Here is a 23,088-nt window from a genome sequence, read left to right as displayed (position 1 = left end):
TTCTAGAATTTGGTTCCAACATGATGTGTCACAATCCTATGAAATTCTGGTATACTTCCCAAAATGATAGATCTCATGGGATTGTGACACATCAGATTGAAATCAAATTCTGAAAAAAAAAAAAAAAAAAAAAAAAAAAAAAAAAAAAAAATGTTTGGATATCTAACATTTCTCATGATTCAATATGCTACAGTAAACTATGGTCGGTTGCATTGTCACATCACATCTTCTAGGATCGTCTGAGGGAGTAAGACAGTGGATGGGGAGTTGGGAAAGATATTTTTGGTTCAAAATGTGGAACACTGCATGGATCATTTCCCAAAAATAAAGGTGTTGTTTGGCAAGAATATGAACGGAACATAATAGTGCCTTCTATTGTTTATGTACTTTTTTTTTCACTTTTTTATATTTTCTAATAACAATCAACATAAAAACATTTCCACTTTTTTTATTTTTTATATCACATCAATAATTTTTTATTACTATTTAAATAAAAAAAATTTACTAAAATACAAAACTTTTTCACTTTTCTATATAAATTCTTTTTACTTTATATCACTTCATTATTTTTTATTAATTTTAAAATTAACAATTCATTCGGTACATACTTTTATCAAATAATACCAAAATTGAGAGGCATTCCCTTGTCCCACTTTTACTGGACCAACCGTGGAGAGCAATAAGTTATATGGCGTACTTGGAATTAAGAGACTGCAAACCCATGCACCCACATCGTGCACTGCATATGAGAGAGAGAGAGATTACGACCACTGCAACTTCTAAAATCCTTTTCCCTCTGATCTGTTGCATTAATGGTGAAAAAGCACGAGAGAGAGAGAGAGAGAGAGAGAGCAGAGGCTAAGACTGTACAAATACGGGGCCGAGGACCGACCGTGATCTGAAAGAAAATCTTACGTATTGCATCGTCATTAAAGCCAGCTTTGATTGGCCCGCCCACTGCTAGGTAGGGTGGGAGGCTGGGCGGGGGCTGTATCAGTTCTTGTTCTTCAGCCTCTCTTTTTGACTCATTGTCCTGCCCTGTCTCAAGTAAAGACAAACAAATTTCAGACTTTACAATTGCTAACAACAACAGTTGCTCTCGAGTACAACTCACTGTTCACACGTTCTCTTCTCTGATTTTCAAACTTTCCCCACTGAATCTCACCCCATGCAAAAGCTGTTTTTGTTGCTCAATAATTTAAGAATTTGTCCTTTTTTTTTTTCTTTTTTTTTTTTTGGTGAGAGACATCCAATGAGTATGATAATTTGTTTTTGTTTTGAAAAAAAAAAAAAAATGTTATCAAACAAAGCCGGAAATAATGATCCAAAAGCCAATGACATCGTCATTTCTTCAAAATTAAATTAGAAATCTAATCTAGTCTAGGGCAAACTAAGATGCCACTGCACTCTAGATAATTAAGAATAGTGCCAGTGGCACGCCAATTTTACTCTTAGTAACGCTAAATGTCATACTCTCTTTTCACCCCATTCCTTTGTGTTGATATGGAAAGTGACTTGATTTTTTTATTTTTTATTTTTAACAACGTTAATCCAATAGAAATGGGATGAAAATGTAATATATAACATGTCTCTTTTACCTCAATATATGAATAAGTGTAATGATACTCTTCACAGTCATATTATATTAGCTTACAGTGACGTGTTTTAAATCACTTCTTGTATCAATCATTTTTAAAAAATAAAACAAAAATTATTTATATTATACCATATAAGTCTATGTAAAATGTGTGTGAAGCAAATGAAAAAGAGAGTAAATGCCCTCTCCACTCGGCTCTTTGATTTTTGTGTTCTAAAGAACTACCCTAATATATCAAAGGAGTCAACCAGAAGTTAATATACCAAAGCATAGCTGCCTATGCTTATAAGCTAGCCTTAGGATATGCTCACCATATGGCGTAGATGACCTAGTGTATTATGTATTGACAAATGACAACAACTTTTCCAATCCAGCTGTCCTCATGGTATTTGAGTACGGCTTAGTTCTTGTCGTCTCTCACTCTCTATTAGAGCAAGTTAAAACTACCAACACCAATATAATTTTTTTTGAGAAACAATTTGCAAATAAAGATCAGCAGTAGACAACCAAAATACTGCAGGGTTCAACTTAAAAGGTTGGTCCACAAATCTCAGACCAGATAGCATAAATAGAGACAAAAGGTACTTGTTTTGGAAGGAAATACTTAATTGAAAGGTACATTGCATGACAATACGTGTCAAGTTATGCAGGACAAATTTATTCTGACTACATATTCAGGTAGAGATTCAGTATCTAGTTTAAAAGGAAATTAAACATTATTTATTTATTTTTACAAGTTAAAGGAAAACATAAAGAAAAGACAAAACAGTTGCCTATGGCCACAAAAGACAGCTGGTACATACACATCACAAAATTATATACAACGGAGGGTAAACAATTCTGCCTGAGATGAAAACGACCGCCATTTGTAGAAAAAGACCGTTGATGGATTGGAAGGATAGATTAAGATACATAGAGGGGCTCGGGCTCCACTTTTCTTCTGATCCTGAAAGAAATTTAAGATAAACAATCAGTATTTAGAATAAATCAGCCACAGATAAGGGGAGAGCAGAAGCGGAGAATTCAGAACCATTTGAGTCAAGGCCGAGAGCAAGGCGATGACGCTCTCGCCTTGCTCTTTTCCGTTAAGGAGAAAAGGAAAAAAAGAGCGGGGTTGGAGGGCATATCGGTAACAAAACCATAATTTTCTCCATCATCATTCCATAAAATGAATAGTGAGTTCTGTACGTGTACAAAGGTTTCTCCCTCCACCATCTCTCAGGTGGTAAAGCCAAAAGAACTACCCGCCTATAGAATATCTGTCACAAGGTGACAAACCAATACTTCTTTAACCTAATACCAGGCCATGACGCTGTTTAAAGGTTCTTCGTGGGTGTCAGTATTAAAGGAAATCAAACTGAAGACCCAAGCAACAGCTGCTGCTTCTTTAGTAGACAATTCAAAAATCCTACAACAAGCTCAGCATCATGGACACTTGCTACTTTTACCAAGAACAACGATTTGAACTCTTTAAAATAAACATTTTCATGAGAGAGAGAAGCAATATATAAAATTTGTCTAGTAATACAGGCTATTAAATACCACCCCACCAACCCCCCCCCCCCCCCCAACACCCACCTGGCCCTGGGGGCCTCCCCCAAGTACAAGCAACATCGGGAAAATTGGCAATGCAAGCTGCTTCTTTAGTAGAACAATACCAAAATCCTACAACAAAGCCGTCAAGAGAAACTTGATACTTGCTTAGGATCATGTACACTTGCTACTTCTACAGAGACTATCAATTTGATACACTTTAAACTATATATCTTCCCAAAAGAATAAAAGGAGAGAGAGAGAGAGAGAAAAAAAAAAAAAAAAGAAATACGATAAAATTTATTTAGTAATACAGGCTATTAAATCCTTCCCTCCCCTCCAACCAAAAAAGAAAGAAAGAACTCAAAAACCCCAATACAGTTCTGAGAGTAATAAAATCAGTTCTTTTTCTAATCAACAGAGCAAATGGAAGTTATACACAATAATATATTATTCAGATAATTAAGCTTAAAAAGGAAAAGTCGAAGTATATTTTGTACAATCAACTCTAGATTATATATACTCTAGCAATCGGTGATTGTGTGTGGATTGGCAAAGCAACTGATTATTATTATTATTATTATTATTATTATTATTTATGAATATGGAAAGGCTACTGATTAATAAGGCATACCATGTAGAAATTCTCATGTGCTTACCAATTATCAGGGGCCCATTTGCAGCCATCGGTATCCACGACATGCAAGCTGTAGGCATGCCTTGATTTTGAGGACTGGTTCTCAAAACTGTAGTGCAAGCAAATGAAAAGAAAGAAGGAAAAAGAGAGTTTTGAGACTATCCTGCTAAGGAGAAAAAATCTTCTTTATTAGTTAGAAAGAGCTTCAAAGGAGAATCATTTGAACCAACCTTTGATGAATAAGATCACCATGAATCACAACCAAAGACCCAGCTTTCACTTCAATAGGCAAAAAATCCTTTTGGTTATATGTTGGGGAAGGCCGGTCAAAGGAAACCCCCTCTTCACGTCTAATCATCCTCCTAACAAGCCCATCTGGAAACAAGATGAAGTACAAGAACATTAGATCACACCAAACATTTTCCAGATTTTTCTGTTCGAAAGGAGGAGGGGGAGGCTAAATGAAGCAAGAATTTACTTTTATGAGATCCAGGAAAAACCCAAAGGCAACCATTGGTTATTGTGGCATCTTCAAGAGCAAGCCACAGCCCCGTACAAGTTGGTGGTTCAGTATAAAGAAATGAGTTATCCTGGTGTGGCACTACTTCACCTCCGATACCTGGTTGCTGCGAATAATATACCAGAATACTTTGCACATGAAAAATTTCGACAAAGAAGATCATATTTGAACAGAAGTAACCATGTTGGGCATAGTAGATACGGTATCAGAGTGATGAATAATACTCTTTGTACCTATTTGCTATAAATCTGCGTAGTAAAAGTATAGAGAACTAGGATCTTCAAAAACATATCCCAACCCCTTATGAGTTACGACTATCCTGTTTTTTTTTGTTTTTTTTTGTTCACTACTATCCTGTTAAGTACAGAACAGGGGTGCAAACATATTTCACAGAGTCCACTTGACACTTTGGCATTGCAAAACTCCAAAATTAAAACTTCACAAGCTCATTAAGCACAAAAAGTTCACAAAATGAAATAAGTGTTCATGGCCATAAAATCAAGATAAACATAAACCGGCTAAGTTTACATGCCCTAGTCAAACACATTTATTAAAAGGTAATAGAGCCTAAAATTATTAATTAGGCTACCCAGTGGAAAAAGAATCTAAAAGCAAAAGGGAACATATCCTACACATCTTATAATCTCAAGGCAGCTAATCTATTCATGTCCTCTGCACACCAGTCTACATGATTAGCAAAATTGTACAACCAGAAATACAATGGCCTGGCAAAAATAGATTTATTTCCTTTCTGAAATAAAGGAAAATCCCAAGAAATCAAGCAATTAGTTTAGAGTGGACGCTCAGTGAAGCGAATGTTTTTTTCCTGGGATGATAATACGTTTTAGGTTATAAGATTTGGGCTTTCCCATTTTGGTATGGTTTGGAACATGAATCCAACCTCTGAGCTATATTGCCGATGCCTTCTAGTAATAAAATGTCTATTCAGTGGGAAAAACATGTAGAACCAAAAACCAGCCAAATATATTTGCAATTATGGAAATTACAAGTGGAACAAGGCAACCAACAAAAACATATTTAGAATTCATATGAGAGGGAGGAACAAAGGCTAACTACCCCCAAACCCAGCCCTTCTTTAAGTACTCCATGCCCTAAAAGGGTTTGTTATATAAACTTGAAATACTGAAACTAGATAAGAAAGAATGTCCAAGGATGAAATATTTGTATACAAGGCAAGAGCAATGAGAATATCAATACCTACAGCCATCTAGGTATTAAATCCCAAATCCAATTGATGAAACCCAAAACATGGAAATGAAAAGAGCAGGTTACTCCATCAACCCTGGATGCTGCATTTATAGCATATTTAGATCTGAACATCCTCTGAAGCCTACGAATAAGGCAAAACCAAGAAAGAAAACTTTTTCGGTCCAAGAACAAGTGCCTATGGTAGTCAATTAGGTCCTTATACTACATGACTCATTTAGTTTTTCTAATGTCAAAGGTATTTACATAATTCTGCAACTGTTGGTTGTGGGCCATAGTTATGGACCATGCGTTTGGTAATTGGAGACCTTTATTTAGTTACGTGTTTTATGTGTGGGCTTTGTTCCAGTCCATTGTTTACTGGTCAAATTAGGAGTTCTATTCCTATTAGGAGAAGTTAAGATCAAGAGTATATATAAGTTTGCCTTTGTGCTGAAACAAATTAAAGATGAATAATAAAAATCCCACTGCTTTGTTTTATGAAAGGCTTGTCTGCCTAAGGTGTTTTAGTTTTCTTCTTCTTCTTTGTCTGTTCACTTCACTATTCACAACCACTGTTCACTCCCTAGACAGATTAAATTTACAGCCCTGTTTTCAACTCTTTGCAACTCCAAATCAAATCATCTTCTTTACCAAATCAAAGCCCTAAAAGCCTACAATGTTCTAGAGTCTTTAGCCACCAAATAGACGGTTGAAACAAACTTAGAAATACCAACTCTTACTGCTGACAGAAAGTTCCTGCAACCTATTTGCATCAAGATACAGCCCATCTTGGCCTTTTAAATCCTGAATTTTGAACCTATAAATTTAAAACCCTAAATCCACAAATTCTCCTAATCTTAAGTCCACCACAAGCATGCATGAAAAGATTAACCTAATTTGTCGCATATGAAACCCCCTGCCCCCTTCTTTCCTAAGGCATAAAGATACACATATATACACATTCGTATGTACATGTTATATGTGGATATCAATGTATATCTCCAATATGGTCCATGCTAATTAATTATGTAGAATAGCATAACATGATTCATGTATTGAATATCTTATTTTCAACAGGCAGAGAAAAAATTTGTTTGTGCAAAGAAGGCACATCTTTCTCATGCTTAATTTAAGTGCATCTCTTTTTACACATCACATAAATTCAAAAGAACATATAAAAAAAATATAAAACTAAATTTTTTTTCATCTAATTTTCATATGCACATAATGTCTTACACATAACCACTGCAAGAGTTAATAGTGGACTTTAATATGGAAATATCTTTCTACAGAACGTTTTCAATATCTCACCTAAGAAGAAATAGAGCCGTCATTATGACATTATGTAAAAGAAACTCAAAAACATTCAATAAGAAATGGGATACCTTGAAAATGTACATGGACTGAATGATCACTGGCCTTTTGTAACCCAAAGAGAACATCAGACTTGAAACTTTCTCAGAGCAGGAGATCTTTTTAAATACTGGGTCAATCTCATGTAACGCTGTACACATATACCCCATTTGTTACAAGACAGTTTTGATGAAAATGTGTAGGCAATTAAATATAGAAAATATGTCTAAAACCCATCCCAAAAAGCAATTCATAATATTGGGAACTAATAGCAGTTATGAAGCCTTCACAACTTACCATGCCCAACTTTGTTGATGGAAAGTTGTTTTGGTTGCTTTAAGTTTCCATCAGCCCCAAAGGCTTTCTCTGCCGAAAGTAACAAGTATCAATCAGCACAGAAAAGTAACAATGCCCATCCATAAGAACCAAAAGCTCTTACATAGTTAAAATAGCAAAACGGACTAATTTGCGAATAAAACAAAAATTAGTTTAGGAATAACAAAACGTCTCTACTTTTGCCAATATCAGGACCTACTATTTGATGGGTCACTCTATCCTTCACGACTTTATGATGGATATGTCTATACTGAAAAAAAAAATTTTAAAAAAAAAAATCTTGACGAATACTATTCACAATTCCACAAAAAGAAATGTGAAAGGCTCTCTCACTATGGCAGGGCACCAAACATCCACAAACCAAACTAGCAAACGTTTTTTGAGATATTCTTATATAAACAAAAGTAAATCAATAAAAGGAAGTTGGAAAAACACCTATTTGGTCCCTAATACTTCAAAAAACACAATCATATTTCTGAATTATTGAAAGTGTTGCAACAAAGTCCTTTATGCCCCCACCAACTCTAATAGATGATCTATCGTACTAAAAAGCTGATATGGCACGACTTAATGATAATTTAAGTCCGCATCAAAGCATATGAAGAGGACTAGAGGAGCAAGAGAGGTAGAAAGAGGAAGAAGAGGTGCAGGGCAAAGGCAAGTTTTCTCAAATAAACATCACTAAGTTGTGTCATGTCAGCTATTCAATATGATAACGTCAGCGTTAAACGAGGCAACAGAAGAACTTAATTGCGACAATATAAAATAATTCAAGACTTGATTGCAACTTTTTAAATGCGAAGGATCAAATTAGAACTTCTTTTGAACTTCAAGGACCCACAGGTGTTTGCTCAAATGGTCTTTACAGATTAATAACGAAGGCAAGAAAAAGATAATTGTAATAAATCTAAAGATTCACAAGTCAATTACATACCCTCGAAGAAACAGGAGATATTCTCGGCGCTTTCGTAGAAGTAATTATCGGTCAACTCTTTCTGAAAAAACCCAAAAGAAAGGGTTTGGTTTTGATATCATACTAAGTCGAAACTCTGAATTTGATTCAATTTTGAATAAAAACCTGGTTCTTGGTAGAGAAAACTGAGGCGGTGGAGCAGTCAAATTCATCCAGCAACTGGTCCATTCTCTTCCTCATGGCGTCGATTTCTTCGGGGCTCGCAAACGATTCAATCACAATAAAACCTGCAAAATGAATGCATAGTAAGCTGTAGAGCAAAATGAAAACAGAAAGAAGAAAACATTTACGAAAACAGATGTTAGGGTTTGAGGAAGTGGTTTCGGCTACCTTGAGAGTCGAATGACTGGAGCTGATCGGGACTGAGATTTCCGACGATTCCCATGGTGTGTCTGTCTCTAACGTCAAACTGTGTATATGAATGAATATCTATCGCCTGTGTTTATCCAATTCCAAAGAAGAAAACGAATATCTACCTTTATAATTTGTCAAACACTAAAGCGTGACTAGTCAACGTGTTGTGATTGTTATTTTGAAGAACGCAACGAGGTACAACGCGTAAATATCATGTTTGGATGCTCAGAAAATGTGTGGGAAAGAAACGAATTTATTATATTTGGAGTGCGTATGAAATTGTGAAAAAGTGTAATTTTAAACCAATTAGTTGAAAATGAATCGTTTTAAAAAATTGCGATTTAAAAACGCAAAAAATTGGTTTTTTAAATCATTGGCAAAGTGGTGTTTTTCCTAAAACGTAGAATTTTAAAAGCTAACTTGCGATTTTAAAGATCAAACTATGATTTTGCCAAACACTTTTTAAAAATTATTTTTTCAAATTGCACATTTTAAAATCTCTATTTTTAAAGCCCGACACAATTTGAGGAACCAAGAACCAAGCTCTAGAAGAAATGCCTCACTTCTCTACATGGTTTTATAAAACAATAGAGAATTCTTAAGGGCAATCATAATTCAAACCCACTGTGAGACAAGCAGAAATTAGCAAGAGTAGAAGTGTAGAACAAAAAATCACAGAAAGTAAGATGAGATACATTTGACATTTGTGTTGTGACCTTACACAAAAAAAAAAAAAAGAATGAAGATCTGACAAAATGGAAGAATCCCTCAAATAGAGGGGCCCAAAGAAGAAGGGAAGAGCTACAACTTCCGTAACAAAAAGAATCAACACCCTGATTTCTGACAAATGTACACAAAGTTTAACCTGTCTAAAGGTCTTACACGTGCAGCAGATCAAACCCCAAATAATGTACAAAAAACGCCCCCAAAACCAGGGAATGAAGGAATGTGATGATACGTCAAATTTGCAGCTTGTTAGATACAGCAGCTGAAACTTCAGATATCAAACAGATATGAACCAATGCTCAGAGTCTATATATGCCTGGGAAGTAACTGTGATTGGGATAACTCCTGCCTGCAATGGAAAGAATCTCCTTTCTATGTTCTCCTCTGCTATCATATACAAAAGATGCAGTCACCCCAACAAAGCAATCCCGGGAAATTATCGGATCAATGTGACCGACCCAAAATTGAAGTATACGCCCTCTTGCCGGATGGAAAGGGGAAAAAAATGAAAGAATTGCAACATAGGAAAATGGGGTCAGCGGCAAGATGTGCTCAGAAAGTTACAGGTATGAGAAACACCCATCAAAAAAGTCTATCCTAGCAGATCACGTGGCGGATGATGATCTTGAATCTTCTGATTTGTTCGAATGGCACATGCAATCTGGGCATGGAAAGGTATATATCGAGTCATTGGGCCTTTTAAGCTCAAACCCCTTGGAATCACTATGAGACCGCATATTCAACATTTGGCGCTTGAAACTTTTCCATCTGGGAACAAAACAAAGGAAGATACACATCAGATAGTCACTTCTATCTACTGCAGGTGTTGGGAGCACTTTAAGCAAGAAACAGCCATATAAAATGACTCCACACTAATCAAGCGTGTTTGATCTTCAATCTTGGCTTCAATCAACAATCAATTTATTATGTGCTTGAGGGCAGCAAAAAAGGAAAAAAGAAAAAAGACACTCAAATTTTAGTACCGGGGAGACCAGCAGTCCTATTGAATTTAAGTTACCTCCAATAGTATAGAGCTCCATAGAAATGGCAAATTAAAAAACTTATAAGAAGTTCAGCTTGGCCGCCTTAAGAAGTGAATATGTACAGACCAGATTGTGAAATTGGAAGGCATGAGTTGCCCAAAATATTTCCTAATCCAAAATGATTCTTTTGAGTTTGTTCCTTGAATACGCATTCCAGAAAAAAAATGTAACTAAGAAAAGCTTTCATCTTTACTTCCAGAGAGAATTTTAGCAATTTTTCCTCCTTTCAGCCATCTCAATCTATATGAAATGCATTGGCCATTTGAAACTAGAAAAGATATATCAATGAGGTAGTAAATAAATACCCAATATTGGGATTATCAAACAGTAACGCTAGCTTTCGCTTGTCAGGCCTGATTGTCTTCGAGTGTCCACCATACAAGTATCTCCGGTGGCCCATCAGAAAATGAGGAAAGTTTCCACCTTGAGTTGTCACGAAAGCCTCACTATGAAGACAAACAGTATAGTCTATAGCAGCCATCCTGGAAGAATAATTCTAGAAGAAACTAACACAAGTCAAAACACTGACATTAAATTAGACCTCAAAGATGGAAGAAAAGACAAACATCCGCAAATCAGTCAAACCTTAAATGGAGAAAGTTCCTCATTTGAGGCAAGCATCTGTTTCGTCTGCAAATTGGGGAACATCTCCAATAGCGGGGCCATATTTCTTTCAGCATCGTATATCTTTCCAGATGCCAAATAGATATATGTGCTTCTATCAAATCCCATTCCCCTAAGCATCAAGCCTACCTGATCATATACAAGAAAACAGGAAATGGGCTATTTACAAAAAGGCATACATACCTGCACATATCTCACAGTCAACTTAATAGAAAAGTTCCTCATAGCATTCAATGAGTTCACTTATGTGCTTATCCTCTGTAGCATAAGGAACTTCACAAATATCACACTACTGAATGGCATTTCAGCAAGATATTCATTTCAACTATGCTTTTTGCTAGTACAACAAAATATATATAATTAAACAACATGATTATGCCACTCGAAAAAAGGAAAAAAAAAAAAATCCTTAGTTGGGCAGGGGGAAAAGGCTATGCAATCAGAAAACAAGAAAAAGTGTCATGATTGGCATGTTCCTGAGCTCAAAATTCAGCTTCCAACGCACCACAAGCCTCATGGTTATGATACTCCAGAAATGTTAAGGAAAGTACCATTAAGAAAAAGAAAAGAACCCATGTATCTTTCAGACATGACATATTGTCAATCCGTGGCATCTTTAGCTACAAAGTCAAGACAAACTATTTAGGCAACCACAGTCTTGAGCAGTTAACATTTTTATCTCTTAACATCTCCCAAAAAACAAGAGGATCTCATTGAACGCATAAAAGTTCCACAAAGACAAAACAGCCACTATCGTTTTACTGATGAAAATCCAGACTAAAAAACAGAAACAGAATTCAAACCTCAAGAAAAGTGATTTCGTTAAACTTAATACTCCAAAATGGCAAAACAAGAAAGCTTAAGATACAATAAAGCTATTACCGTAAAATTTGACAAAAGAAAAATCCCTACATACTGCCCAACACCCATTCAATTTAAAGCTCCAGAATGGCAGAACAAGAAAGCATAACATACGGCAAAGCTATTAATGTAAAACATGATTTGAGAAAAGAAAAATCCACACAGTACTACCCAATGTCCATTCAACTTAGAGCTCCAAAAAAGCAGAACAAGAAAGCCTAACAGCTGGCAATGCTTTTTGATAAATAATAGCAAATTCATTAAATAGCACAAAGGTGCAATCCAAGTATACAAGAAGTATATAAGAGACAAGCCTATCAACTAGTGGAGAAGAGATCTAAAAAAAGTATGAAAATTCGAAGAAAAAAAACTATAATCAGAGTCAGCAGCCCAAAGAAAGTCTCACAAAAAAATATCCTTTAATTCCACTAAGGTTCTCAAAGCTTCGACCGTTTCTCTCCCTCCATGGACACCACATTAGAAAAGGAGGAATCATCTTCCAAACTGCATCAAGCTGGAACCGAACCCTGTCACTCTCCAACGGATCTACCAACCTTCTAGGCATAATCCAAACCAGCCCTTCACTGCTGAAGATAGTATTCCAAATAGCAAATGCGATCTCACAATGGAGTAGAAGATGGCCTACTGACTCCTAATTCTTCTTACACATACAACACCACTCAACCATAATAATATTTCATCTCCTTAGGTTGTCCATGGTAAAGATTTTCAAACATACCTCTAGTATGAAAATTATGGAATACATTCATGATGTCTACTTTAAGCACCCTCCCAACAAGCTTGGAAAAAACCCATAGTAAAATCATCAGGACCCAGGGCCTTGTCAACATTAAGGACTTTCACTACCTCAAAGACCTCATCATCCTCAAAGGGTCTCTCCAACCAATTGGCCTCCTCCCCAACAATGGAGTCAAGCAAGAGACCATCCAATCTGGGGCACCAGCTAAACCGCTCGGTGAACAGTCTGTTGTAGAACTGCACACTATGATCTCTGATCACTGACTGATCTGAACAAACTGAGCCATTAACCACCAGTTGTTCAATGTTCCTTCTATTAGAATTGGCAACTCGATGGAAGAACTTTGTGCACTTATCGCCCTCTCTTAACAAAAGTGCCCTTGATTTTTGCCTCCAACTCACCTACTCCAAAAGCGTTATCCTCTCCAGATCATTAGTCACTGCAGCCTTCCTCAAAGTCTCCTTCTCATCTAACCCTCTCTCTTCCTCCAATCCTTCAAGAGCCCACATATTGGCCATAAGAAGCTATTTCTTTTTCTCTATATTGCCAAACACTTCTTCATTCCAAGCTTTTAAATCAATTTTTTGAGCCTTAAGTTTCTAGCTAGAATGTAGCTTGGAGAACCCTAAAAGTGATAAGAGGACCCACCACTATTTCACCCTATCTACAAAACCCCCTCTGACTTTAGCCACATGTTCTCAAATTATTTTAGCTCAAGGTATGCCTCCACAATCAAGAAGAATAGTTAAATGATATGAAGAAAGTCTAGAAAGCCTCTTCTGGAGCAAATCAAGGAATTGGGATTCCAAATTTGGGGTAACTAGGAATCTATGAATTATAAACCAAGAGGGAGGGTCCCTACTACTAGACCACGTAAAAGAGTTGCCCACAAGGGGAATGTCCATGAGCCCCTACTTAGAAATGAAATCAAAGAACTCCAGCATAGCTGGGCACATACTGGCTTCACCCAATCTCTCACTCAGAGAACGAGTTACATTTGAAGTCTCCACCAATGCACCAGGGTAAGTCCCACCAACTTAGCAAGCCTACTAGTTCATCCCACAAAAACATTCTATCGCTGTAGGCATTTGGACCATAAACACTTGCAAGCGCTCAACCAAAATGATCCTCACCTGGAATTTAGGCAACACTAATCTACATGACTACACCCCCACAGGCTACGCACAACATTATAGGAAATATTCTCCAATTTGGTCTCCTGGAGGCATATAACATCTGCCTTCCAATTTCTAAGTAAATTTCTGATTCTAAAACACTTCTCCCCATCATTCAAACCTCTTACATTCCAAGATAAAATTTTGGGCTTTATAAATGAATCGAGGGACACTTCCCCTTATTTTGCTATGGCTTGATCAACCACCTGCAGGGTCATAGTTGATAGAGCAAGATAGTCTTTTCAACTCTCTAATACTTTTGACGGCTGATTTGAAAGGGAATTCCACTCCTCTTGATTTTGACTCACTTCAATGGTTGTGAGCAACGCATAAATTGTCTTTCAAACCCATCACAAGAAATCCCAACTACATGCTATATAACTTTCACCTTCTACAAAACCCCAGCTAGAAGCCAAAGGAGAGGACTAGCTCAAAGGGTCACACACAAGGGGAGGAGCTCAAAGGTTCACACACAAGGGGCTCATCCCTAGCAAAACGAGCCAGTTCCTACCCTGTCACACCAATCTTATATGCGCACCACACACATCCGACCCATCCTGATTAGAAGAAATTGCACACCCAAATAGCAAGTTGCACCCATCTTTGCATGAGATCCTATCACTGTCTCTTTAATCGACTGCCCCATCCCGATGACAAGCCATGAAGATTCCTTGTCAGAATCACCGCCACCCAAACCCAAAGAGTTACCCATGACGGGAGGTTCGACTTTTGAACCTAACATGTTGGCCATCACTAATGAATGATCAAGGAGGGCTTTACCGTCAACAAAGGAATCGGTAGAACTCACCCTCAATAGCCCAGGCATGAGGGTAAGTTTCTAAACCTGACCATCGGTGTTGTCTAAGAAAGGGAATTGAGGTTGAGGTTGATGTTGCGGCTGACTATCCTCCGGCGAATTGGGCAAAGCACCACCATCGGCCGTGCCATTGACGATGAAACCCATAATCCCTTTCCGCTTATTGCGAAGTTGCACAGCCTCTACTCCAGAATCCACGGGCAAGACATCATGGAAGCTCGCCGCCCCATCAAAGCTCGGACCAGTTCTTGAAGAATTCATAGTTGTACCCGAAACCAAACTCGGAATGGCATACGACCCAACCCACGTTTTCACCCTCCAAATGGGTTTGGCTTTGGGATGGGGACTAGTTGATTAAAAACGTCCCTTTTGATTGGCCCGGCAATGAGGGAACCTTATGTGGGAGTGGGCCTATATCAAACATGGGCTCACTAGAACCAAACCCAATATGGCCCAGGTCCTTAATTGTGCTAAGTTCCATCCTTTGGGCCGACTTGGAGTGACCCAAGCCCACATCTAGGTTTTTAAGTAAACGGTCCAGCTCCTCCCTCATACACACCAGCTGGGATCTCGCTTCTCGACAACAACCAAAAATATCCTCCTCCCCTTCTTCCACGCCTCCTTTTTGACAGCTGTATCGATGCAAAACACGACACTATCCTCACCCAATCCCCCATAAAACTGGCGGTACGAAACAAACGACCTTCCTCGTCATTTTTTAGAGCATGGGATGCACGACCCAGCTGCTCCGCCAGTGTATAGCCCATGCTCTATCTTCCTAATCTCTGGAAAACGAGCCTCCATTGTGGTCAAAGCAAGCCCACGAAAAGTTCTCTCCGATTGAGCAACACCATGGCCTTCGCCGAACAACAACTGAAGAGACCCACCTGATCCTCCCCTTCACCTACCATCATCTGAAAAAACCAAGGAGTCTACGATGTTACACAGTTCAACCACCCAGCCAGGCCAACCTTTCCCTTCTTGGCCCTTGGGAATAACGTTGCGCCGCCCTCCTCTGCTATATTCACTGATGACCAAAAAACGGTCGTTTCTATTCACACATCTCTGAATGATGAAGGCAGTAGAGCCTGCTCTAAAAGATTTAAAAAACTCCTTGGACACCTCTGCTTGAGGCACATCCTCCATGTCAGCCAACAACCAAAAAACAGATGCTTGTCCCATTGAAACAGAACGCATAAGACCCATCCTCCTTTCAGAAACACGTAGAACAGGAACTCCTTCCAAGGCAAACTCGAAAGACTTTGATTCTACAAATACCATCTAAACAAACCCATCACAATACACCAAAAAGAAAAGGCAATGCAAACTCCTTCGCGGGAAAATCCACCAACTAATCACTCCGAGACGCTAAACTAGTAGCAAACAACAAAGACAACTTCAAGAACAATTTCCCAGGTAGCCACAAACAGCAATGCTATAACTGTAGAACTTGATTTGAGAAAAGAAAAATCTATACTGAGCTACCCAATGCCTAAAAGATTAATAAGCTTTATAAAAGCATGAGTTTCACACCTTTAAGGGTCAAATAAAATCTAGCACATCAGCCTTATATCTGTCAGATGCTAACTAAAAAATAAGGCAATTTACTAGAAAGAACCAAAGTCTTCGCTTCTTCTAGTATGCTGTTCAATTCTTTCTTAAACCATCTATAAATTTAAAGAATACAGACTTTTCAAGATTCTTGCAAGTTTTAATGCACATTTTCAATGGAAAAAAAATTATGAACATTTTCAGCATCATTTTTACCTATGTAGTTTCCAAATAGCGAAATTATAATTTATCTAGGTTGATGAGAACCGTTATAAAAAAATTATCAACAACTGATCCATAAAGGTTTTCTCCTGATATAGGCAAATGCTGATAAAATAAACAAACATATAAAACAATTGTTTTTTTTATTTGACCCGCGGCAAACACAATGCATTGATAGGAAAACATTAGAGGGTTTCGGCTGGTTAACACGAATATAAGTCCAAGTTCATGCATCATTAATGCAATGATACTATATCAAGAGATATTACCTCTAAAGGAGTAAGGGGACATTTGCCATTGATCCTGATTGCTCCAGGACGTATAACTCGACCAGGTTTTGTAAATTTTCCTTTCCAACCTCTTTCTCTTGCTGCTACCATGGCTGCCTTTTCTTGCTCCCCACCATCATATATGCAGCAAGAGAAAGCAACCATATCCTACACGTGAGAATATAATTAAAACTTGCATCAGTAATTGATATGATAATCTCAATGCTGATGTTCATAACCAAAAACATTTAAGCCACCATAATTCTTATTTAATTGAATCTAACCTCCTCAAAGCGAAGATGCACAGAAATGTATTTGCCACCATTATTTGCACTCCGCTCTTTCATTCTTGCAACCAAAGTTTCTCCCAGTGTTAATATAGGACTTGAAAACCTTAGAGCTTCATAATTTGCCAAGCATCTAAGCCGTTGGACAGCTGGAGGAGCATCAAATGACAATCGGTTTGCAAAAGGAGAAATCCTTATGACCCTGTTTTATTCCAAAAAATATACATATATATATGCTTCAAATTTGTGCAACATTAAACGTCATTTTGTATTCATGAATCACAAATTATAATTATCGCATGATATACGTATGTGCCAATGCCATGCCATGACAATTACTTGATCATGTGAGATGTCAAAAGAGGGAAATTGAACAACCCCCCCCCCCCCCCCTCAAGAAAAACAAACAAATTAAATAGAACACTTCATTATGAGTGATATATCATATGTTAGTTTATGATGCTTATCCAGCAACAATAATAGTGACAATACGTAGTGGATCTCTTTAAGCACAAATAAAATTCTAATGTAAAGGAGTACAAAAATCAATTATTAATTATTTAGCCCACATCAGATTGAACTCAGGTGAAGAGTATAGAAAGTTTAACCTAAACATAACACATTTATATAGTTATAATTTGGATTGACCACAGCATACAACTTCCTACACCTAGATAGCTGAGACCTAAGTCACATGTTTGGTAGGTCATTTTACTAGGATGACTACAGTATATTAGCTCTTCCCAGTTGGTTCCTTCTCAGTTGATGATTAATTAACTAAGAAATAAATTGTTCCCCAATCATTTTGCAGTATAAATATTAGATACTGGTAGATCGGATACTTAATTGTGTAATCACCACCTAACACTGCCTGGAAAGCATACACCTACAAACATAAATAAGCATCTATTAAATATACAACTTAGAAAATCAGATTCTTTTAACACCAACATAAGAATAGCTTATTCAACGAAAAAGTTATATTGTGTACCACAAACATTGCAATAACAAGAAGAGAAGAAAGTGAAAATGTGGAAATAGAAAAACAATTGAGTGAAGAATTGACATTCTAAGTTACATTTCTTCAAGTAGCCTTGGGAGGACTGCATCCCTATAATACTGAATGGTTGACCATGCCTTTATTCTGAAGTTGTAAACATTGCTCATGTTCTTGTCAAATCGTTCCATAATATAGTCAGGTATCTTGTTAACCACTCTTACATCATTTTCCAAGGTACTGACGAAATAATCTTCGTCATAAATGTCTCTGAATTTGCTGTACAAGTGAAAATTAAAATCAGAAATCTAGCCTAGGTTAGAATATTAAACAGCACGTAAAATGGAACAAGAGAAGTCCTGACAAAAAGTGTGCATTTGAATGGATGATGCAACAATATAGTGAGCACGCTAGTCACAAGCTGTTCAAAACCAACTATTTAATGACAAAGTTTGTCCACAAACTCTTCAAAACCACAAAAAACAACAAAAAAAAAAAAAAAAAATACTGTAGATAACCAACCCATTAGATATGGAACTAGAAAATAGATGGTTGAAAAACATTTTTCAACTCTTTGAGTTCATTAATACAAGGACATAATCATCTATGGATTCATAAAGCATGTCATGAAAGAAAGTATCAGTCACGATAGCCATTAATCTGCCTATAATTTGCTTCTCTGTGTCAGAATCAACAAGACAAAAGGAACTGAGAAATCCACACCACATCCCACCACATAGTTAACAGTAATGAGCTACTATTACACTCATGAAGTAGTTTGGATTGCAGAAAACAACACTTTATTATGACTGATATCCAATTAAACCCACCTAAAACAGTACCCAACATAGGATTTATGTAATAACTAGTTTAGCTTGAATAAACAACTCGTGAGACATTATATGCAAACACTACAATCTCATCGTAAATGGCATTCAATTAGAAGCCACAAGCTCACTTTTGTAGCGGTGTAGGATATCTAGCGACAAGAAAGAATTTTAATTAACATACCCTTGCCATTTATTTAAAGGCATCCTTTTTCAACTTAAACCCTCCTCTTTTACATATAACCACAGGTGAGACCATATGAGACATATAGTGATTACACATGAAATTTCTAAAAAATCTATTTCATTTCATGGGTTACATATATCTATCTATCTATCTATCTATCTATCTATCTGTGTGTGTGCACACGCGTGTTGACTTCATTTCCAGACACTGCACATCAGACAACCTGGACCCTCGAAGAAAATTTCAAAGAAAAATAATTGCTGACAAACCTAGGATCTCCCAAATGCTATGAAAATGTGTGTGCACGTGCGCGCTCGCATGTGTTGACTTCATTTCCAAACACTGCACATCAGACAACCTAGACCCGCAAACAAAATTTCAAAGAAAAATAATTGCTGACAAACCTAGGATCTCTCCAAATGCTATGAAAATGAAAATTGGGGATTACAAGGGTTGCATTAAGGTAGCCCGCCACAGCAACAGCATTGCATATCTACAAAAAGATAACAAACGTATAGAGAAATGTGTCAAAATAGTAAATAAGCAGTCTATATAAAAAGGTAATAATCAAGTGTAAAGATTTTTTTTTTTTTTTTTTTTTGATAAGTATCAAGTGTAAAGATATATAAATAAGAAATGAACGAAAAACAAGATATAAAACCAACCGATGTCCTCTGCTGATTCAGACCACCATTTGCCTCAACATATATGTAACCATTTGTATCAGGCAAACCTATGATAATGTACACAACAACCACGGATTCAAATTTGAAGAACATATCCAACTGATAGGGACTACCATATGCATGCATGTATACTTGTTTGCAAAGACACTTAATATATGTAAGGATATAACAGTTTTGGGAAGGGAGGGTAGAAAAACAGAATGCATGCCATATTTTAATTGTACAAATTTATACATGTATACAGGTTAGTTAGATAATCTGGATTTACAGCATATATATATCAGCGAAATGAGCAGAAAGTGTTTTATGGCTAATGAAAATTCTACAAGAAATGATGGGGATGTTTGGGCGTGCGATTTTTTTGTTTTGTTTTGTATTGAACTTTTCTTAAAATTTCGAATACCGAGGAAAGAAAACAGTAGAAATTATGGGTTGAAAAGAAATTGAAGAATGAGACAAACATGATTTCTCAACAAAAAAAAAAAAGAGTTGAATTGGGAATGGTTCCCAAACATCCCCGGTGGTTTGCTCAAGGTGGAAGTCGTGATGAAAATAGTCATAGTAGTAAAAATGTTAATGATAGTAAAGGACTGCTCTGCTAGTAGTCAGGGCAATCACAGGTAGAGATCAAAGCAGTGACAGAGTTAGAAGTAGAGGTGACAGCTAATAGCAGAGGTGGAGCTCAAGGTGGTGGTGGACCAGACTGCAATAATAAAAGGTTGCACCTACCATCATTTTCTGGTCTATGGAGATGGTATTTATGACTGCCTATTAACATTTACAGGCAGTGTGATTGTGGGTGGAAAATGAAGAGAAGACAGATTATGGATCCACAAGCAGTAGCATTCTGATAGACAATGGATTCTCTTGAAATTTCTTCCCATATCTGGCTTCGAATGTTCATGTCAATTATGATCATGTGAAAGTAGATAATATAGGCAATATAAGAACTGGAAACTTCACTGACACTTCCGCACAATTAAAAGATGGTGAGCTGAACTCATTGCCAAAAGCAACATTAAAAACCAGAACTGGTAAAGCCTGAATATTATATAAAGTAGCTATGGAAGTATACTGCTTTTCAATCAATGTAGCCAAAAAAGAAACTCTGTATGAATAGATATAGAGACAAGGAAATAAAATCATGAACTCTCCAGAGTAAGATTGAAGTACATGTTTCATACCTCCTGAAGACTTGTTAGTGCATGGTCTCCACTCACCACTTTTATAAGAGTGTTGCCATATGGTTGATATCTAATGGGATTTGATAGCTTATGTCAGCACTAAGTAGCAACTGAGCAAAACCATTTGAAATTGAGAACAGAATCTATAGACTACAAAGATATCTAATAATAACCTAGCGACAAGCCAAAAGAGAGACTGAACAAAAACATGTACATCAGGAATCACCAGCCAGTTGAAATGCAGATCATCCTGAACAACGCATTTTTCCAACAAAGAATCATGATTCAGGTCAACATTTGGATGCAAACCCCTCAGTGCAATAACTAATTGTATTACAGTCCAAATGATCTTAAACATAACCAGAACCTAAAGCTCGTACACAAATTCTACAGATGCTTTCCCTTCCAAAGATCATTATATAGTCAAGGTATATATGACTAGATGAAAAACAAATAAATGAATAAACATTAATGATAAGATAACAATAGAGGACACACTGGAAGCTTAGCAAAATGTTGTCCCTTTTCTACAATTGTTATTACTAAGGAACTAACTATCTACAAGATTGATAGTGTTACGATAAGTAAAAAATTCTGATAACTTCCCACTTTCTCTGGAAAATGCAGAACCTCTCACTAGATCAACCTGTTTATACAATCCTTCTCAAGCTAAGCCTCCAACTCATTTCAAATCACTCATTCCTACTTCCTCCAAGCCAATACAATTGAACTTAAGCCACCTGCACCATCACTACCCTTTTACATAGAGATTATATTGTTAGTAAGATTCTTAGTGTTAGTTGCATTAGATTTCAATACGCATCTATCCGATACATTCCATTAATCAAAAGACCTCAGTGTAAACTGCCAGCCACCCACAGAACAGGCAAGACTTTCCCTAGTTCAGATCCATATTCTAATCCTAGCAGTACAGTTTGAAGTGCAGCAAATAAAATAAGACAGGGGTTTCAATTTATACTAAATGTCTTCCATCTTTCTCGGAAACAATGATGAAATTAAAGCTAATAAATGATTCCCTAAATGACACAGTTACATCCGTAAATGTAATAACGGGTACGAAGCTATCCCAATTCCAAGCAATGAGAATAAACACACACATGCAAATGCCAAATCTCAACAGAAAACCAGGAAATTCAACAGACCCACCTCCCAAATCCCAATGATTCACCAAAACTCACCCACAAAATCTGCATATAAACCCGACCCACATCCCCCTTCCCCACAATTCACCAACAAATTTAACAAAACAACTCGTACCCACATCCAGAAACCCAACAAACGCATCGAAATTCAGATTAAATCACAGCAGTAGTATCAAAAACGCACCGCACCAGCGGAGGAGTTATCCGAGTCCATATCGGGTCGGAGCTTTTCGTAAAGCTGAGGGCTCCGGTAGACGGAGCCGGGGGCGGGGCGGTGGGATATGACCGGAACGACGTCGAAGGAGACGGAGCCCATGTAGAGAAGCATGCCGGAGATGTAGATGAGAGGGGCGAAGAGGAAGATGCCCTGACGCCGGAGGAGCACAGAGAGTAGCAGCCACGCCAAGCGCTGTGCCAGGGTCCGACCCGGATGCAGCTGGGCTGGCCCGAACCGCCCCGCCTTCGACCTGCGGTACCGCGGCGACCGAAGCGGCGACGCTGGTGGCGACGGCGTACTGTGCCCGCTGCTCGGTAGCCTGTTGTACGCGAGCATCTCTCTCTGTCTCTCTCTCTCTACGGCGCCGTCATATGAGCTGGCTTGGCTTTCCCTCTCTCTCTCTGTCTATTTCTCTCTGTCTTTTTTTGATTTTTAGAGAAGAAAAATGGCAGAGAGAGAGAGAGAGAGAGTTCTGTATGGGTTTGAAAACTGAAAAGAGACAGTGGGGGGCACGTGCTGGGAATGATCGATGGCCTATGGGAATTGAATTTGATGGTGGTGGTTTTTGTTTGGAAGGAAAGTATTTTCCTTTTTCCTTTTTTTTTCTTTTTCTTTTTCTTTTTCTTTTCCCTAGTAATGGCTCGCATCGGACAGAATTTTAAAAATTTCTGCCCGTTGAAAATTTTACATAACCCACATATAACAGTTATTTGTGTTCTTTAAATATGTGAATAGTACATATTTTTTTTATTAATACTATTAAAAAAACATGTAAGAGGTACACATTATTAAACAACATGTATTTCTTATATACCAAAAGACACATGTCAAGCTTATGCATAGGTTGTACAAAATTTCCTACAAACCAACTTGTAGAAAATTTCTATCCCGTCGCATTTGTATTGCATTTGTTTGATACATAATTCCTTTAACCCAAATTTTGTGTTTTACAATTTTTGTTGAATTCCACGAATATTTGT

The 23,088-nt window shown here is 37.3% G+C and overlaps 2 protein-coding genes across 2 annotated transcripts; both read right to left on the bottom strand.

Moving 5' to 3' along the window:
- Positions 1-2,182: 2,182 nt before the first annotated feature.
- LOC133876820 (phytanoyl-CoA dioxygenase) lies at positions 2,183-8,730 on the bottom strand. The gene is made up of 9 exons (XM_062315065.1): positions 8,489-8,730; positions 8,264-8,385; positions 8,120-8,180; positions 7,147-7,215; positions 6,882-7,000; positions 4,246-4,393; positions 3,998-4,142; positions 3,790-3,876; positions 2,183-2,543 (listed from the first exon to the last, which is right to left on the bottom strand). The coding sequence occupies exons 1-9, from the start codon at positions 8,541-8,543 to the stop codon at positions 2,501-2,503; spliced, it is 849 nt and encodes a 282-aa protein (XP_062171049.1). The 5' UTR covers positions 8,544-8,730; the 3' UTR covers positions 2,183-2,500.
- Positions 8,731-9,184: 454 nt separating this feature from the next.
- Positions 9,185-22,615, bottom strand: LOC133876814 (protein ESMERALDA 1). The gene is made up of 10 exons (XM_062315061.1): positions 22,076-22,615; positions 20,729-20,798; positions 19,524-19,591; positions 19,263-19,351; positions 17,926-18,123; positions 16,845-17,049; positions 16,561-16,728; positions 10,867-11,034; positions 10,587-10,777; positions 9,185-10,006 (listed from the first exon to the last, which is right to left on the bottom strand). The coding sequence occupies exons 1-10, from the start codon at positions 22,442-22,444 to the stop codon at positions 9,844-9,846; spliced, it is 1,689 nt and encodes a 562-aa protein (XP_062171045.1). The 5' UTR covers positions 22,445-22,615; the 3' UTR covers positions 9,185-9,843.
- Positions 22,616-23,088: the final 473 nt, after the last annotated feature.

Source organism: Alnus glutinosa, chromosome 1, assembly GCF_958979055.1.
Source record: "Alnus glutinosa chromosome 1, dhAlnGlut1.1, whole genome shotgun sequence".
Classification (NCBI taxonomy): Eukaryota; Viridiplantae; Streptophyta; class Magnoliopsida; order Fagales; family Betulaceae; genus Alnus; species Alnus glutinosa.
The sequence above is the reverse complement of the archived record's forward strand: the minus strand, read 5'-3'. Positions and strand labels throughout refer to the sequence as shown.

Excerpts from the sequence above, each read along its gene's own strand:
- LOC133876820 (XM_062315065.1), bottom strand. The coding sequence starts at position 8,543 with ATGGGAATCGTCGGAAATCTCAGTCCCGATCAGCTCCAGTCATTCGAC. Across the intron at positions 8,181-8,263 it reads TTTTCTCTACCAAGAACCAG|AAAGAGTTGACCGATAATTA; the intron begins GTTTTTATTCAA and ends GGGTTTTTTCAG. Across the intron at positions 7,216-8,119 it reads TATCTCCTGTTTCTTCGAGG|AGAAAGCCTTTGGGGCTGAT; the intron begins GTATGTAATTGA and ends TACTTTCGGCAG.
- LOC133876814 (XM_062315061.1), bottom strand. The coding sequence starts at position 22,444 with ATGCTCGCGTACAACAGGCTACCGAGCAGCGGGCACAGTACGCCGTCG. Across the intron at positions 11,035-16,560 it reads GTCCCCTTACTCCTTTAGAG|GTAGGCTTGATGCTTAGGGG; the intron begins GTAATATCTCTT and ends GTATATGATCAG. Across the intron at positions 10,778-10,866 it reads AGGAACTTTCTCCATTTAAG|AATTATTCTTCCAGGATGGC; the intron begins GTTTGACTGATT and ends AGTTTCTTCTAG.